Source organism: Myodes glareolus, chromosome 19 (genome assembly GCF_982192425.1).
Source record: "Myodes glareolus chromosome 19, mMyoGla1.1, whole genome shotgun sequence".
Taxonomy (NCBI): Eukaryota; Metazoa; Chordata; class Mammalia; order Rodentia; family Cricetidae; genus Myodes; species Myodes glareolus.
This window is the reverse complement of record NC_142044.1, coordinates 30,624,215-30,643,623: the sequence shown is the minus strand read 5'-3', so window position 1 is coordinate 30,643,623 and position 19,409 is coordinate 30,624,215. Positions and strand designations below refer to the sequence as shown.

The 19,409-nt window shown below is 43.1% G+C and overlaps 1 protein-coding gene across 1 annotated transcript in view; it reads left to right on the top strand.

The window, feature by feature from the left end:
* Positions 1–19,409, top strand: part of Zfat (zinc finger and AT-hook domain containing) — a 175,622-nt gene that overhangs the window by 135,295 nt on the left and 20,918 nt on the right. The window contains exons 12-13 of the mRNA XM_048457183.3: positions 8,787–8,925; positions 17,300–17,418. Of these exons, the coding sequence (XP_048313140.3) occupies positions 8,787–8,925; positions 17,300–17,418 (258 nt within the window). The remainder of the gene's footprint in view (positions 1–8,786; positions 8,926–17,299; positions 17,419–19,409) is intronic.

Below are 19,409 nucleotides of genomic sequence, written 5' to 3'. Positions count from 1 at the left end.
ACAATTTTGCTAGAACAGGTAAAAATGTGGCTGTCTTCTTGACATTCAGTTTTTCCTGATGCCACAAAACACAATACTCTGCTCTAGCTGGGTAACTGCTGTGAAATTGTTCTTTTGCTGCTGCTGCTAATTTTCCATTTCTTTCCTGTCATTTCTTCTATAACATATTGACTCTGGAAATAATGGTGGTGACAGCTAACACAGGAAATGCTTATCATGTGTCGTATGCTGTATTTATAGTATCTTACTCCATGCTTAGAGGATCCGATGTTATATCCATTTGATAGATGAGAAAAGAGAGACATAAAAAGGTCAAGAAGCTTTCCTCCAACACCTGGTGATGAAATGGCACAGCTTAGACTTGTGTCTGCTTGCGGCTAAGAGGTTTTTCTTAGGCTTTGCAGAGATTGTGTGTGTGTTATTGTTTTGTTTTTGAGACTTACTGTAAAGTCCAGGTTTGCCTCAAACTCATGATCCTCCTGCCTCAGCTTCTTGATTGCTGGTATTAAAGGTATACCCCATCATGCCTGGTTTCAAATGTCATTTTGTTCTTAGTGTATTTTAAACTCTTACATTAATCTAGCACAATTCTTTTTCCTTGCTTGTAGATAGTTTTGCTTATAGATAGTTTTGGCAATATGTGCTCTGAATTCCTGGGCATGCTTAGTTGAATTCATTGCTGTACTTGAATTTGGTCAAAGATTTTAGAGTCACCTCAACATGTATCTATGTTAGCATTTGCTCTTACAGATGTCTCCTCCTGCGTGACTTTAGGTAGGTCATATAACCATCTTTCAATTCATTTAACTTTCTAAATGACAAGGAAGAGAGGGTGGGAGGGAGGGAGGAAAGAAGGAAGGAAGGAGTCAAGCAAACATTTCCAGATGGTTATGAGGCCAATAAAGTACATGGACAGTATCTCTACTATGTATGTACTATGTATTATACACACAATGTCTGTGCCTAAGTAGGCCTATGATGTGGAGGCTTTGTGGGTGCAGGTCTCCGACCTTGAGCAAAGAGCATGTTGCTGTAGCAGTAGGGATTACCTCCTGAGCTCACCTCAGTGACAAAACATCTCATAAATCCAAGTCTAGAATCTGTGGGACAGGGTAGCTCAGATGCTGCGGTGAGCACCAGGCATAGGATGTGGGCACAGTGATGACCTGATGGATCCAGCCCTGCTGTGATCTCACCGATGGTTCTGACCATAATACTTTGGCAAGTAATAGCTTATTTATGCACATATGTATGCATTTTATTAAAAAGGGTATGTTACCTTGGTTGTATATTTTCGTGGATCTGGCCCTGAACCTGATATATAGTACCATACTTCCACAAAATAACAACAACAACAAAACCCAGAAACAAGAAAAAAACCACTGGAGCAATTTCTCTATTCTTTTCCCTTCCCTTCTCCCAACTTTCTTCTTTTCTTCTTATCTCATAGCTGTTCTCTTGCCCCTGCTGACTATGGGGTAGATGGAGACTACCTACCGACTAGCTGTATGCAAATTTGAGCTCTGAGATTTCTCTCTGGGCACTGTGGAGAGGTCCCGGCAGAGTGGGTTCTCTTGGTCAGCACATGATGCCTGAGCATAACCTGGAGCCTGTAAGAGCAAGGCCCTCTCTTCTTTGGCATCATTGAACACTAGACATATTTTCGTCACCCAAAAACTGTGATTCTAGACAAATGATTAATGGATGTTTAATTGGGAGCCTATTTGACAAAACTGAACTTAGTTGATGGCTAAATAGACTGTGAAGATGCTGTGACCTGGAACCAACTTCTGTGGTCTGACTCTTCCCCCACCAGAAGAGTACCAGCTCTTCTCTGACTGCCCATCACTTTGCTAACCCACTTAAAATGCAGCACTACGGAATTGTCTTGAGTGGCTTGTGTACCTCATCAGTCCGACCCCCAGCACCAGGAAAATAGCAAACTCAAACTCTTTTTCCTTCTGTTTGAAGGAATGTGTCACAGGCATAAGTCACCATCAGTGTGTACAGAGATGTTGCAGTGATGTGGCAGGTATACTTTGGAACCTTTGTTCATGGTGGGAGGATTACGGTGCTTGGTTAGAGGACAGGCCTCCCTCTGCGTGCCTTAGGCCGCAGGCAGGCCTCTCTGCTATAGGAAGAGCAGGTCTTCTCTAGGGTGGAAAGGAAAGGAATGTTCTCTTAGCGGAGAGTTGGTAGGGCTATCTACCAGGAGGTTTTTCAATCCTCAAATGATCAACTTAGCAAACGTGGGCATCGTTCAGCCTCAGCATCGAGGAGCTGGTTTGCACAGTTCCCACAGACACCAGCATCTTCATGCGCTCAAGTCCTTTCTGTAAAATGTTCCAGGTTGTGTTGTGACCCAGGCACATCACAAATACTCTGTCTCCAGGTTAACTTTTCAAACCTAGCACAGTTGTTACAGAGATCTTCACATGCTTAGGACAGACATAATTTAAGAATGTAAAGGAATTTTGAGAGTTTAAAAGAACTTTGGATTCTTGGTTGAATCCCCAGAAATGAATGACAGTGTTGTGTAACTGATTAAGCACAAATGTCCCGAGGCCTATTGCATTTTGTACTGCTCAAATTACAGTCCTATTCTGCTTTTGTGACCTCTTTCCAACCTTGGCAGGTGAGCAGAAATTTATTCCTCCATTTAATAGGGAATTAAAATTGATGGGGAGAAGGGTAAACCCAGGCAGGATGTGGAAGTATGGTCTTGTAATCCTCGCAGTGGGGAAGTGGAACTCTGTGGATCCCTGGGACCTAGCTAGCCTAGCCCAGTTGGCAACCTCCAGGCCAATGAGTAACAAAACAAGATGGTGGCTCCTGAGGAGCAACACCTGAGGTTGACCTCTGACCCCTACCCGTATACCAGATGCACCTACATAAAAATTAATATGCACACACTCCAGAGTGGAAGTGTACACTCCCCCAAATAAATGGCTGGGGTTGTCATAACTCTGGTGGATCCAATACCTGAGCCCACCTCTTAATTTCTGGTTCATTCATGGTTTTACTTCATTTATGTACACAATGATAATGTCATTGTGATGGTCCCATTATAGTGTGAAGGTCTAATAATGCTGCTTCTAATAATATACCTTGACCAACTAGTCCACGTGGTACAGGTTGCTACAGCAACATTGTCTTTTCCTGCATTTGCCGGGATGTCAGTCAAATAAATGCTTTATCTTCTGTTTCTCTTTTCTAGGTCTATGTCATCCAGAATGTCAAACTTAGGCTATAAAATTTTGCTTCCGTCTCCCAGATTTCCCACACTAGAGGCATCTGATATTGTCATCCTCTGCATAGATGCTGTCCATCTCAAAGGGGAAGGTTCACGTTTTGATCTCTGAGCCTTTGGTGGTATGTCCCCCACTGAATGCAGGACTTTACTTTTCCTGATAAAAATCCATGAACTTAGGGAGTCCCTGCCTTACAAATCAGTTGCACATTTTTTCCAGCCTGTGCTGTGGGTCATGAGCAGACACCTTCTAAGAATTGGCCCATGACCCAGAGCTCACTCCTGCCCCATGCCACCTCAGCAGCTTGCTGAGTTCAGCTTTTGTTTTCACCTTGTTTCTGAAACTCTTCAGTGAGCTCACCATAGCTGCCTTCTCTGGGTCTGGTTGTGGACTCTGGTGAGGCCGTTTCTAATTGGGTTCTGGGTGTACTTGAGTCTGCCGTCTCCCCATGCTGAGGATGGCAACCATGCACTCCACAACTCCAGAAGCTTCTGATTCCTCTGCCTGAGCTCCCAGTGTGCAGCCCTCCTTCCTGTCCATCATGCTGGGCCACCAGAGTCATACAGAACTCTTATCATAGCCACGCCCAGTCACAGAGCATCTTCCAAGTGCCCATGCCCAGCTACACACCTATACCACAGAAGGTTTTGTGTTTTAGATTTATGACTCTACCTCATCTCTAGATTGGGGGTCTAGACTTCCTAGTTTTACCCCTGGAAGACTGGTATTTTTCTCTTCTTTGATCTGAACTAGACACATGGATGACAGCTTTTAGCCTCTTTCTTCCCCCAGACCATTTCAACCATTGGGTCCATCTGCCTTCTCTTCTCCTTCTCTCTAACTGCTTACTATCTTGCCTGGGTATTTGTTCCCCTGACTCACTCTGGCCCTTGGTGTCTCTTGCCTATACCACTGAAGCAAAGGGTGATTGCTTCCTGCCTCACTCTTGTTTCTTTCAGTGTAGTTTCCAGAGCAACAGTTTCAAATGTGAACAGAATGTCTACAGTTCAAATGCAGGTATATGACAAAGTTAAAAACCATACCATATTCTAGCGCTTTCCTTGCTAAGTAAACAAATATTGCGAAGTTATTATTTTTGGAATGCTAGCATTTACGCAGACATCAAGAAAGACACTAATATTCTTTATTGCTTACGTGGACTGTCACTCTCTTCCCTGACACCTAATGTTGACTTCTAGAGCCTAATATTACAAAGCACACATTAACAGTTGGTGTGTGTGTATGTGTGTGTGCACGTGTGCACGTACGCACACATTTATGCAGCATAGTGAAAATCAGCAGGGGCCATAGTCTTTCCAAGTCTACCATGGCTATTATTGATGGTTAACTATAGGCTGGCTCCTGTCTATGGTATCTTAGAATGCCAGCCTGAATCTCTCCCAGAAGAACTGTGAGGAAGATAGATGCCCAGATGGCCAGTGAAAAACCTAAAGCATTTCCTTGTCGTTAGCTATGCCTAGTGCTCCAAAACAGTACAGATGAAGAGACTGGGACACTTTGGGCAAGTGCCTAAATCACTCTGTGCCTCCATTTGTTTATCAGTGAAATGGGAACAATCATTGCACCATATAAAATTGAGAGGCTTAGGGGAATGAGTCCATGAAAGCACAGCTACCGAGCATATGGTAGCTCAGAAAATAGATGAAAAACTTAGTTAGGATGTTAGCTCTCAGAAAGCTGGTTAAGTAACTTCAGTACAACTAAACAGAAGCTGTGACTGATAGCTCCCTGTCTTTTTTTTTCTAATCCCTTTCTTTTGAAGCACAGTCAGAACATTAGGCTTTTTTCCAAGTGAACTGTGTGGACGCCACGAGTTTTGTCTTCCTAACTCTTGGTAGAATTCTGTTCTGAAGACTCCGAATAAATAACTTTGCTTTTGAGGTCCAGTGCCATTTGCTATTTGTGAGTATCTGGTGTATGAACCAAGTTTTATGATTTAGTTTGCCTCGGTAGCATTTAATCTTTGGAAACTCATATATATTCAGGGAGTCACAAGGCTGCCTTCATTCATCATAGGATCTCCAGATCAGAGAACAGTGTCTCACTCACAGTAGGAGGTCAGCAAATAGATACTTTGGATATGAATTTTAGAACCTGATGTATCAGTAACACAGCCAGAGTGACTTAGCTGTGGTTTGCCTGCCTTCTCGCCCACCATAGCTCCTGAAGAATTCTCAGATTGACACTACCAAGGCTTTTCAGCTTAGACCTGATTTGTCAGAAAGGTCCAGGTGGAACTCTGGGAATGTAGTTTAGGACAGAGGACCCCATCAGGGCATTTCATGGAATGACAGAAAGGGTTTAAGGAACAGAGTTGAGGCCAGGGAAGGGAATCGTTGCCTTTCTGGTCCCAGAACAGCACACCTGAGAGACATTTTACTCAGCCCAGTACTGAGCTCCCTGTATAATGCTAACCTGATAGCCTCGGTCTGCATGGGATGGTGTGGCAGAGTTCTCCACCACGCCTTCCAAGGATTGACATGTTAAAAATCTGTAGCTTGGGAACTGTGCCCTCCTTTGGCCTCATCTGTACCTTTTCTTTCCTCATGGCGTACCTGTTTGCCATTTTTATTCTCATTAGAAATTCTTCCAAGGCACCTGCATGGGAACTGAAGGGCATTGAAATTCTCATGTGGCGGTTTATCTGGAGGATGGACTTGGCTCCACAGTCAGAATTCGGTTTGTAGGACCATTTTTCACTTTGATTGTTCCTCTCTTTCTCAGCTGTTTCTCACTGACCACCCATGTATACAGTACATTCTCAGTTTTCTGATGTCTGTGTGAATGCTAGCATTCCAAAAATAATGAATTCATAATGTTTTCTTATTTAGAGAGGAAAGCTCTTGAATATGGTGTGGCTTTTAACTCTGTACTAGTCCTTTATGGGAAGTGTAGTCCTTTTACCCCTGTGGAGTTGATAGATGAGAAACCCTACAAGTTTTGCCTTTGTTGCAGGTTCCTGTGGTCAAAATCACAAGGGTTCTGCAGAGGACTGATTGTAAAAATGTAGCCCCGCATGGGACAGCACTAAATATTTTATGTCCCAGGATGTTTTGATGTAGGTGTTCTCTGGGGACTTTTTGAAGCTTCGTTGTCTTTCTTTGGGAGAATGGCCTTCCTGGGGTGTGACATTTCTCTTAAGAGGATCTGGGAGGGAGATATTGTTCAATGGTAGAGTGTTTATTTAACAGTGCAAGGCTCTGGGTGTCAATCTCTGGTGCCAAAATCAATACAATTGGAATGGCATCCTTCTCTCCACTGGGTGGCAGGCGGAGAGGGGCAGGGACAGATTCTAGGAGCTAGGTAGCAGGAGTTGTTGAGTGGTAAAAGTGGCTGTGGTGAGCGCCAGCTTTGTGTATGATTGATCAGCAGATTATGTAGCAAGATAGGAATCTGCAGTTGCTTTGAGTTCCACTTGCAGCATATCTCTGTGGAGAAAACTGGACGGCAGCTAGATATTCCTACTGGGGGAAAAAGGGAAGGGGTCACACTGAGTGTTCACATCCAGCCATCAATGGTGGCTGGAAACCAGAGCAGAAAGACACACAGGCCTCAAGGCCTTAGAGAGAGTCAGTGCTGAACATCAGGGTTAAAAATCTGATCTTGTCAGTTAGTGCAGAGGCCAGCAGCAGTAGCTTTTATACTGGGAGGTGGCACCATCTGATAGATGTGGAACATGGGTGTTGGTCAAATCTTTGACAACTGTTTTCCCAGGAGTCTGTAGGGCCCTAAGTGGGAAGGGGAAGAGTGGAAGGCATGGACAAAAACTGTTTTGAAGGAGTGGTTGGGTATACAGTAAGGAGAAAGAAAACTGAGGCCAAGGACCTCCTTTATGTTTACCATCCATCCATCCTCTCTGCCTCTGTGGGAAGCCTTGGGAACATATATGCCTGGGAAGAAGAAACCATTGCTAGAGGCTGTGGATGCTTCAGATCAGGGCGGTCATCTCCCCGGCTGGTTGGCGTTCTCCACATTCAGTCAGTCCTGTAACTGCTTCAGTGTGTCTGCGTAATAATGGTGAAAAGATGGATGAATTTGTCAGTCACATAGTCAAGGTGATCATAATAGACACAGTGATGTGCCAGCTTCTGTGTGTGCAAGAGAGTTGTAGAATTGCTAAAGGAAGTCGTAGGGAACTCTCAGCACAGCATCTCAGCTGTTTGTTTGTGTTCCACCCTTCCATCCAGAGCATAGCCCAAGAAGGTAGCTATTATCCTCAGGTTTTATGATGAAGAATAGCTCAGAGACATTTTGCTAATTGTCTGAGGTTCTGCTGTAGGTAAGTTTCACCTGTGAGGTTAAACACGCTTCATCTGGGCACCTCCTGCAACATCCAGAGTATTGAGGCCATCTTGCTGACCCATGAGCTTCTTCTATTACTGCCTGGCCAAAACGCTGGTATTCTTCTTTCTCTTGCTGCCCAGCCAGAAAGCTGGTGTTGCTAGTAGGTCCAAGTGCCAAACAGGATTCCTGCCACTCTTTGTCTGAACTACACAACGCTGTGACACAGGAAGACACTTTGGTATGAGAAAGAGCCTGGCACATGGCAGTGATCTATAGCTATTTCGAGGCTGATGCCAAAGTCTTCCTGAGGGACTTGATTGACATTCCTTCCCTTCCTCTCGTGAGTTCCCGGAAGCAATATGCAAGAGGCCAGACAAGGCTATGGACCCAGCTGTGACTTTATTCTGTAAGTGCTTCTTCTGGCTTAGGTCAGGCTGCGGTGGCTTTTACCAGCTATACCTCCCCACAGCCTGGCACTGCGTAATGTCACAAAGAAAGTTGTTTAGATGAAGGAACAAGAGTATCAATGAATTGATTGTAATAGGAACTGCTTTTAATGACACCCACTTACAACTGTGATTGGTTAGCATATTGGTATTTTATTTATCTTCTTTGGTGCCAGAGGTAGACAAAAAGAGAAATCATGATATAAGGGCAGCAGGCTTCTTTAGTGGAATCCCTGCCCTGGCCACTTTGGGTTTTATGGAAGCAGGATGTATTGGTTGGTTTTGATGTCAGCTTGCATGCTAGAGTCGTGTGGGAAGAGGGAACCTCAGTTGAGAAAGTGCCCCACCAGATTGCCTTATGGAAAGCCTGTAGAGCATTTTTTTGATTGATGTAGGTGGATAGAAGGCAGTGTCCCCTGGGTGATGTGGTATAAAAAAAGCAGGCTGAGCAATCTATAGGAAGCAAACTAGTAAGCAGCACTCCTCAAATGGCCTCTGTTTCAGTTCCTGCCCCTAGGTTCCTGCCTTGAGTTTCTGCTCTGACTTCCCTTCATGATGAACTGTGACCAGGGCACGTGCGCTGAAATAAGTTCTTTCCTCCCCAAGTTTCTTTTGGTCATGGTATTTTACCACAGCACTAGAAACCCTAACTAGGACCAGCCATTCCCTAGTGACAGAGTCTATTGGGCCTGCAGATTTGCAGGCATGATGATGTCTTATGCTCACCAGGAGGCACTCTTGGGGAAGTTGTCAAAGTTCACCATTTCTGTTCTTGTTCCCCCAGCCTTTCCGCTGTGCCCATTGTCACTACTCGTGTAACATCTCTGGCTCCCTGAAGCGACACTACAACAGGAAGCACCCCAATGAGGAGTATGCCAACGTGGGCAGTAGGGAGCTTGCAACTGAAGCACTCATCCAGCAAGGTAGGTGAGGGGCTCAGACCTCTGCTGTCTGCTAGACTTTAACAACTCAGTTCTAACCCATGAACCTGGCATTACATTACTCCTTCCTCTTTGTTGGTGTGCCATCACCATCCTCATTATTCACCAGAAAACACAAGTCAGAATTACAACTCATTACACCTGTTATATGGTGATCTAAAAGGTGGTGGTAAAACATTACTCATAGTCTCTGATATCTACAGTGGTATCCATCAATATTGTTGTCTACTCTGTCTGCACATAATGCTTGCAGAGTAGAAATTTTAGACCTTATTTTCTTCATTCACTGTTATGGACAAGACCATTTTTGTTATCCTTGGCTACAGTCTTTGGCTTTGTAATTATAACTCCTCGGAGCTCTTGGCAATACTACAACATTGTATATAGGAGCTTAAAAGTTCTGTTGCCAAAAGGTATGGAGTTTCTACCTTTTCCCCCCTCCTTTTAATTATTATTATTTCTTATACATATAAAAGAACAGGCATAAATACAACCTTTAGAGTCATCTAGTGTTGCTTGTATGTATATATTTCTAGGGCTGACCACTTATTGACTATTAGATAATCAACTAGGGGAATCATCTCCCCGGAAGACTAATTTTCCCTCTCTCAAGAGTTGTTAATTGCTTTTTGTTCTTCATCCATACACTAGACTCTGTGAGATTTTCTCCCCCACATCTATCTTGGGGTGTCAACTGATGTTGGAATTTTTTAGATCTTAGGTAGACAGCCGTGATGTTGAGATTTCATGGGTATAGCTTCTTTTGCATAGCTAGGAGGTGTGATCTTACAGAACACAACACTTCATGGTCCTTTGGCTCTTACAGTCTTTATACCCCCTTTTCCTTGATGTTAAAGAAGAAGACCCCATGAACTCTAGAGAGGGGGCTAGACATGGAGTGGGAGGGGGAAATGATGTAATTATATTTTAGTTAGATTTAAAAATAAAATTGTAACCAATGTTACTATAGACATATTTAGTAGTTGATCTTTGTGGGAATGGGGTATAGAAAAACACATTTTGAATACACAGATACCTTAGCCAGCCTGAAAAATATTTTAAGCATTTATTGATAATTACTGAAAACTTCTGGTAGTATTAAAAAGTTTCAGAGTTTTTCTTTTGGAGGTTTGATTGAAAAGAAATAACCACACATTACCTGTGGAGAGGGCATGCCGCAGGTGCTGTTTCCACCTAGGGAAGTCCAGCCGCATTATGTCTCTGCTCCACTAACTCAGCTGAGCCTGACTCCAGTGCGCCATGAACACTGCTTCTTATTAGCTGGTGACTACGTGGAGCCGAGGGGCTTTTAGAAACCTGTCTGGCTACCAGATGGAGGCCTGCAAGCTGTGTTGTAGCCAGGGATACTTTCTTTTTCCCCCATCAGAGCGAGGCATCCCTTGCTGAGTTGCCTAGAGACGCATCTCCATGTAACACGAACGGATTGTCTGTATCCAGCAGCATCCAGTGACAGAGCAGAACAGGAATAGATGAGCAGCTGAGACTCAGATCCTTTCAGAGCCATCCACTAGTGAGGTATTGGAGTGCGAGAGAGAAAACGGGCCTGGCGTTTTCCTCAGGAGAAGTTTTATGGCTCTAGGAACAGGATGGTGGAGCAGAAAGGGAGGATCTTGGCTCACATCTGTTTCCTTTCCTTGAACCGTGCTGTCTTAGGCAAGTCACCTAGCCTGAACTTGCCGGACTTCTTAACTACAGAGGAACATCTGCCATGAGGGTGGAGAGGATGCTGTTCAGTGGCATCTGGCTCAAAACACTTTTGTTCTTAGATTTACTTTTCTTTTCTGAAAATATCTAAAACTTCTGGAACCATTGCTTGGGACCTTCTCTTTCTGTGCAGCGAATGGGACCCAAGGCTTTGCACATGCTAGGCCAGCACCTTACCACCGAGCTGCACCACTAGCCTCCATTGCATTATTTTTCACGACAGTCGTCATGTCCAGGAATCCCAAGGGAGGATGGATTTGACTTAGAGTCACCGTAAATAATGAGTGAGAAGCTGGGGCTTAGTTTTCACATCCTTCACACTCTTGGATTTGATTGGCAGAAAATAGATGTTCAGTTTGGCTGGTGGGGCAGGCCCTTGGATCTGATTGATGAGGCTATCGCTGCATTTAGGCTTTCATCACCGCTTTGCAAAAGCTGTGCTGAACTAGAACTGTTTCATTCCCCAAGTTGTCTGTTAACTTTCTAAGGCTCTCTAATCAATTGGCATTTCCTAGCAGGACCTGAGTTTTATATTTAAGCTTTGAAGATCAGTGCTTGATCATTATATTTCATGTGTCTCCATCCTCACCCTACCCCCCAATCCCTTTCTAAGGGCTTATTGAAGAAGCAAACAACTAAATATGTCTTCACTATTTTGGTACTATTTGGACATTAGACTTCTCCTAAGCATTACATGAAGCAGTTTATTTTATCTAGCATATGTGCATCTTATTTGAAGGTAGATTTCTTTAAGTTCTCACTTGATCATCAATTTGGATTTGAAGTCTTCTCCTGTATAAATGTATGTTTTGTGCTGTTTGAGGAAGATGTCCCTTGCAGTCCCCTGACTCCTGCCCCTTCACCGATGCCAGATTAAAGTTTGCTCAAGGACTAGATCAGCAGTCACAGGCACTGAAGTGTGTAAGGTGGTTTGGTGCCAGGCTTCATGAAGTCGTAGCTCCCTTCTATGAGGCATGTCATATGATGAAGTGGAGACTTAGCAAAGGTCTGTTCTGCACAAAGCACCCTATCAGATTTCTCTAGGTTCTCTGGAATGCACATAGGGTTAGGAGCCACACAGACCTTAACTGGGTCCTATGCACATTATGGCCTTTGGAACAGGTGCTTATCTTCCCTGAACTTGATCTTGCATTCAGAATCATCCCAGGGGAAGCTAATACCTGCCTCAACAGGAGTTGCAAAAATTAGCTCTTATCCTCTGATAGTTCCTGCTATTTTTCTGATATGAAGTAAATGCTTGATGAATACCCTAAGCTATGATATTTGTCTACAGATTTCCTTAAGCACCTGTCTTTCAGCCTCTCCTGTGTGGGCAGCCCAGTCTCTGAAACTCAGTATTAAACTAGGTGATTTTTATCGTGGTACTCATTGGTATTCCTACCTGAGTGGAACCTGCTTATCTTTTGTTCAGTAGCATGGGGACTAGGCAGGTCCTTTTAGGGACCTGTGTTCTGATGGTGTGGCTAAAGAATTCTTCCCTTCCATATGAAGGCAAGGCCCTGGGAGGGCCATTAGTTGCTTCTCCCAGTGGCTGAGCCCTCTCTCTAGCCCCAGTTTGAGAGTCACTGAAGAGACAATAGATTATCACGACTGGAGAAGGAATGACAGGAGAAATGTGAGGAAGGCTTCATTTTTGGCTTCTGCTAAAGTCTTTGTTATTTTGAACTACTGAATTAGAAAAATGTAAATCTGTATCCATGGGAGCACATGCATATCGTATTATTCATGCTAATCTCAGGAAATAGCATAACAGAAAATCCAGAAGCTCTTCAATAGCCCAAAAGTCATCAATTTAATTTTGGGACATGTTTAAAATGTCTAAAATCCAGACTCAATGAGTTACTGGTAGATGCTTCTAGTGGTGTGTTTACCAGGGACTTCTCATTAGAGTTCAGGATACCAGCCAGCTAATGATAAGCTTCGCTTGTTTCCTCTGCTGTAGTTTCCCTTTGCTGTTTTCCTCAAGGATCCGAGGGAGGCTAGGGTTTGCACAGGGTCTAATAGCCCTGAGTCCTGTGGCCAGCTGTGATCTAGCAGCACTTCAGGTCACTAGGGGTAAAACTTTCTTATTCAACAGGAAATGCTAATATCTGCAGGGACTCCTAGTCCATGTTTAACTTACTCATCTTGTAAATTTAAACTATTCAGTATCTAAGTTCCTTAATGAAGCTGCTTCTGTGTAGTGATATTTTGTTTATGTTTTAACAAATAAAGCTTGCCTGAAGATGAGAGTGTGGAGCTAAGCCACTAGAGGCCAGGGAGTGGTGACACACAGTTAGTTTATTATATGGGAGTTAATCCCCAAAAGGATGAATATAAAAGTAGAAAAATGAGACATGGAAGTACGTTAATGTGACCATTAAAATACACCCATGAATTCCTTCTAGCTCTGCACATCAAGTAGAGTCTATTTTATTTAATTTCTTTTATTCCATTTTTTTTAAAAACAACAGCAAACTATCCTTTTTCATTTTACATACCAATCTCAGTTCCCACTCTTTCCTCTCCTCCTATTCCCTCCATCTACCCTTCAAACCCAGCCCCCATCCACTCTCAGAGAGGATGAGCACATTGCTTTGGGGAAGATCCAAGGACAGGATGGTCCCTTCCTTATGAGCATTGGTAGTGGTAAAAGGTCTCTCTAGTGGCTGCTGCACTGCTTCTCTGATCTCTCAGCTTTCCTCCCTAATGTCTGACTCTGGGTTTTTATTATTAAGAGCAATTAGAATTCATGCTGCTCCAATCCCTGAATGCCTGTGCTAGTTTCCCAAAACCACTATAGCAAATAACTTAAAACTATGCAGGTTTGTTATCTTACAGATACAAAGGTCAGGTACGCAAACTAAGGCTCACTAAGCTGAAGTAGAGATGCTAACAAGTCCACAGATGGTAGGGAAACATCTATCTGTTTTCTGACCTTGTCCAGCTTCTAGAGAATATGCCATGACTTGGTTTGTGGTCCCTTCTCTTCAACCTTCAAAGCCAAGGATGCTCAGTGGAGTTTTTTTCATATTGTGTCATTATGATGACCCTCTCCTCCTTGTTTTTGTAAGGCTCCCTTCGATTAGATAGATACATTCCATGTCCCAGAATGATCTTCACTACAGAGTCCTTAATTGAATCACATCTGCAAAGTCCCTTTTAGATATGCATGTGTTCACATGTTCCAATGGTTAGAATACCCATTTGGAGGATCCTATAGCTTGCATACTGTGCTGTAGCCTTTCATGAGGATATGAGGATTGGTATTCTACCTTAGTAGAAGAGAGTAAGAAAGTCCTCCAGACTCACATGATCTGCCTGCCTGCCTCATGTTCCGTGCCCTTCCTAAACTCATGTTATTGAACATGAGATGGAATCTTTTGTAACATCAGGCACCAAAAAGAAGGTTTTTAATGCCTGGAAAGCCTCTAAATGTCCAGTAGATTGGATTCTGTAAAGAGCAAGGCTGCCATGGTGAGCTTTTAAAGTTGCTCCTTAACCCCCTACCTTTTCTCTTGGTTAATGAATCCAGGTGAGAAAATTGTGGCTGGCCATTTGCAACTTTACTGAGCATTTAATGCCAGGGTTGAGACTAGCTTACCAAGCCTTCTATTGACCTTTACTGTGCACACTAAGAAATTAATTAATTGAAGTAGAAATTATTTCTCTCTGCTCTGATGTCAATTAAATGGCATAGTTATACATTCAGGTGAGATTACATATTTCTATTTGTTGTTCTTTAATTAAAGTTGGTATGGCAAAGGTTGAAGTTTTAATTAATACTGGGCATTATCATATTAAGTTCAATTTAAACATAATCTGAGGTTGTTTTTCTTCCTGAATTAGTTTTCCCTAAAATAGTATTCTAGTTTCATTGTGAAGCCTTCATTTGACCTCAGTAAGTTTGCTGTTGGTTGTTGCTGTGTTTAACTCCGTCAGGGAGAAGCAGTGTTGGTCTAGCCATGAGCAAAGGTGGAAGGCCTTACTGAGAGAACTTTTTCAAGGATGATCATGGAGGAAGACAGCAGGGTGGATGACTACTACACGATTACAGGGAATATGTATCAGTCACCTTTTGTGGCTGCAATAAACAATGCAGCCAAGAGCAGCTTCTAAAAGGAAGAGTTCATTTTGGCTTACAGTTCTCGAGGGAGCATCCATAATGGCGGGGGAGGCACGACAGCAGGTGGCTGAAGCAGGGAACTGGGACATCACTTCCTCAACTACAAGCAGGAAGCAGAAAAATGGAAGCAGGACAAGGCTTTACCTTTGCATAGCCGCCGCCCTACGATGTACTTGGTCCAGCAAGCCTTCACATCCTAAGAGTTCTGTAACCTCCCCAAACAGCACCACCAACCGGGGGACAAAGTGTTCAAATACCCAAGTCTGTGGGGGCATTTCTCAGTCAAGCCACCGTGGGTGGTTAAAAGGATGTTTACTTATGCTCCTGGCTAAGAAAGAACAATGCATTTGGTCTTGTCTACAAAAGAGTAGTGTCTTTGAGTTTATGAAAATAAGCATTTACTGAAGAAGTTGCCTTATTTGTAGAATGTTTTGTAACTTAAGAATTTGATGTCCATTTCTTTCCAGTCTTTCTGATGGTGACTAGTGTCACCCAGCTTTGTTTTCTCTTCTTTCTTGTTTCTGCTGTATTCTCTTAAACCTGCCCAGGATCAGGGAACTGAAGAGCAATGAAGGTGGAAAGGAACGTACTATTAGCTTCCAGTTCTGCAATAGACAAGATACTCCATTTGTAGACCATATTCTGTGGAGATTCCACCAACATGGAGTTGGCTCAGGAGAAGGCATGCATTGTAGCTGCATGTGACAGAGGATGAGATTAGTGATGCCTGCTCCTGAGATAACCTGGCTCTTACAAAATTTATTCAGACAAACTCAGCATCAGGACAGAACTCCTTGAAATTAGCAGTAAATAAATGAATGTGACAGCCTGAGACATACTCCTCAGTTCAGCTTCTGGCTGCTTAAATATAGTCATCCCTGTGATTCGCTCAACTCAGAGATGAATTGGAGAAATGGGGCATTTTTGGGCATCACTTGATGCTCATGTCAGGGATATAAAAATGATCACTTGTAAGGCTTCATGATTAAGAGTAAAGGTAAGGAACTGGTGCAGATATTTGAGTCAGAAAGATCTTGAGAGGAGAGTGAGGTTATCATTCTGTCCAGGACGAATTTGATAGGAATTATGGCCACCATTGTTGTTTACTTCACAGAACTCAAGCTAGTTACAACCTTGGCTTAAGGCAAATACTACTTCATAGTCTGAAGCCTCCATTTAAAATGACATGATTATGCCAGTATTGTTGGGAAGTGAGCAGAGCTTATGCCTGAGGTGTTTGACATGCATACTCGGAGAGAAGATATGTGTTACTCTTCCTGCTGTTGCTATTGTTATAGGAGGAAAACGGTGTCCATTGGGTTAATGACTGATCTGGACATGTGCTGTGGCATTTATGGGACTGAGTCGGGGAACAGCTTGCCATGGCATGAGGCAGGATTAAAAGAGCAAGCAAGATAGTATTAAGTGAACATTGTGACTTTCAAAAGCAAACGGAACACAGAGAGAGTAGTTAAGGAGGCGAGGAAGAGCAGGCCTTCCTTATGAAGTTAATGTTGAGTCTCATTGCTCTCGGACTACAGTCTAAGGGTGAGATTAGGGAACAAAGGCTATCTATAGGGAAAACATGGGGCAGGAGAAGGTGAGACCTGATAGGTCACCACTGGGGCATGAGCTGCTGGAACTGCAGAGTCACCAGGCTGCAGAAGCTCAAGCAGGGGAACTTTGGTGAGGGCATCCACTGTCTGGGCCCAGCCCCATGTGGAGGCCCAACTCTGGCCTGGAGATCTGGTCAGCTAGCACGGGGACTGCAGTTAGCCTACTCTGGCTAGAGCTTGCATCTCCTGCTAAGAGATTGGTGTCCAGTCTCCAATTTAATGCTGCTTCTGCTTTAATTTTAGTTTAAGTCTCTTCTGTGACCTTACTTTTTTTTTTTTCTACCTTGAGTTTTACATTATCCCAATTAAAACATCTAAACACTGCCTGGAACATGTGCACAATTTAATTGGTTCAATAAACAGGGACACTTCAGGATGTGAACGACTTTTTAATTTATTCTTTACTGGGAAACTCTCAGGGGAATTTATGCTCGCTACTTAGCTTCTCTTGGAAAGGGTTTGAGAATTGAGCATCTGATTGTAAGTAAGCATTTGGGGCAAAGGAGATTGGCAAATCAGCCTCTGCTCTTTAGTGACTTAAAAAAAATATTCTTTGCAGATAACTACATGAAAGATTGATTTTAGCCACAATCTAGTTGGTCAAGGGGATTATGTTGCTCGTTTCTCTCTGGCATTTAAGATATCAAACCGATATTAGGCTTCTGCAAAAGCCTATTCAATAAATAAGAAAAGTGTATTAAGTTCCAGAATCTTTCCACTGAAAGCTGATACCATTGCTCTTTTATTTCAGTGCTAAGGTAAGCTTGAGTGACTGTAGGTGCCGGATACAAAGTAAAGCGCTTTGTGGATTCTTCCACGTTTGGGCAGAAAGAGACAGCAGCATGCCTACTTTCTATAAACACTGCTGTTTTCCTGTCTCTGCTTGCAGGTGGTCTGAAGTGTCCTGTTTGCAACTTTGTGTATGGTACCAAATGGGAGTTCAACAGGCACTTGAAGAACAAACATGGCTTGAAGGTAGTGGAAATTGATGAAGACCCCAAATTGGAGGTAAAACTTTAAGTGTGGTATGATCTCAACATGTTGAAACACACGTGGCAAGTCAGGTGAGCCCAGGTGCTGTGCACAGTCTGCCCTGGAGAGCACTGGATGTGTTCCTTGAAAATCTGCAGCCATTTCAGGTCATGGCTCTGGGTCCCTCTGAGTGAGATCAGAGCCACCTATGTGAATCTTCTTCCAGGCTATTTGAGCTTTTCTGGGAATGTTGTCTTTGCTTCTCCAGCTCACAAACCCTCGTTTAGATGTTACGTTCAATAGAGTGGAAGGCAAATGTTCTGTTGCTGTCTTCTCTGAGAGAACTGGAAAGACTTCCAGGTCTTTATTTATTATTTTCTGACTCCAGGTTCTTCTTGTCTTCTACCAAATACTCCTAGTCCTACCCACTGATTGTTTCCCTAGAAATCTGAATCTGTCACCATTCCCAGAGCCAACAGCTTCCAGATGCCACTATCATGGACAGATTGCAGTCACTCAAGACAGGGCTTCTCAAACTCAGCACCATTGATGTTTAGATCTGCGTAATTCTTTGTTGTGGAGGGCCTGTCTAGACCCTATAGGAAGTTTAGCCACATTTCTGGCATTTTCCTACAAGGTACCAGTAACATCACCCTGCCTCTCTGGACCTCACTGAGACAGCCAGCTGTTTCCACACACTGCCAAGGTTCATCCCTCTCTGGCAGTCACAGTCACCCCCAGCTGACTTGTGAACTCACAGGGTACCTACTTATAACCGGTCAGGAGTAAGGTCTTTGAAACAATTAATAGCACATAAAAATAATGAAACACTATGGCAGTGTAGAGATTACTTTGAAATATAAGGAATCATGGCTCTATAGAAGAACATAGGCTTATATAGCTCACCATGAACTTGGGAAGAATGGAATGATCACCTTCATAGATGCAAAAAAGCTTTCAACAGAAAGCATTGTTCACCTGTTATACTGCTTCAGTAGAGCTTAGTGGGTGCTCCTTAAGACGACAAAAATGTATGTGTCTTGGCCATAAGCCAGTGTCTTATTTCATTTGGAAATACTAGAGAGTTTCCACTAAAGTCAGAAACAAGTAACTATGGAAATAGTGTGTTGCTGGATACCTTAAGGCCAGAGACAAAGAACTGATGAGTGCTACAATCTGGTGGACTATGCTTAATCTCTGAAACTATTTCCTGTGTGTGTTATAATTGAGCAAGTGTGGGAACATTCTGTGTATAAAGGGAACTGTGATTTTACTCTTGGAAGAAGATGTTACAATAAGCAGAAGCCAAAGCTAGATGGAGCCTTAGTGCCAACTTGGAGTCAAAGAATCACTAGGAATTCATGTGGCTTACTGTTGTTATTATTATCATCATCTATATGATGAAAATCCCTAATTAAAACAAAAACTCAAAATCCTCAATGCCGTAAATTCTAAAAGCTTTTGATAGCACTATACCACCCACATGTGGAAAATTCCACATCTGACCTCATTTGGAATATTTGTGGAGGAAACAATGGTTCTCATTTGCTTCAGAGCCATCAGGGGTAGAGCCACAGCAAGATGGCACGTGTGTAATTCATGTTCTGTATAAGCCTGGTGGTTTGAGTTTGATCGCTGGAACCCAGACAAAAATGGAAGGAAAGAACCAACTTTGCTAAATTGTCCTCTGACCTCAAAATGTGCACTGTGGCCTTCACATGCACACACACTCACACACAAATCCAAGAGCATGTCATGGAGGATGTGGAACCATAGACGGCACAACTGATCATGAGTGGATAATTGTTTAAATCAGGCGATGGAGTGACAAGTTCGAGATGACAAGACACATACGTTTTTGTCATCTTATAATACCACTCTCTTTACTTCTGTATGTATTTGAAACTTTTTATAAATTAAGACTAAAAAAGGGTGAAGTTTAGAGGGACAGAGTTTGAACTTGTCTCTGTGTCTATAGCCGTTTGCCCTTGAGCCACTGTTGACTGCGTAGCCTTAGTGTTCTCGTC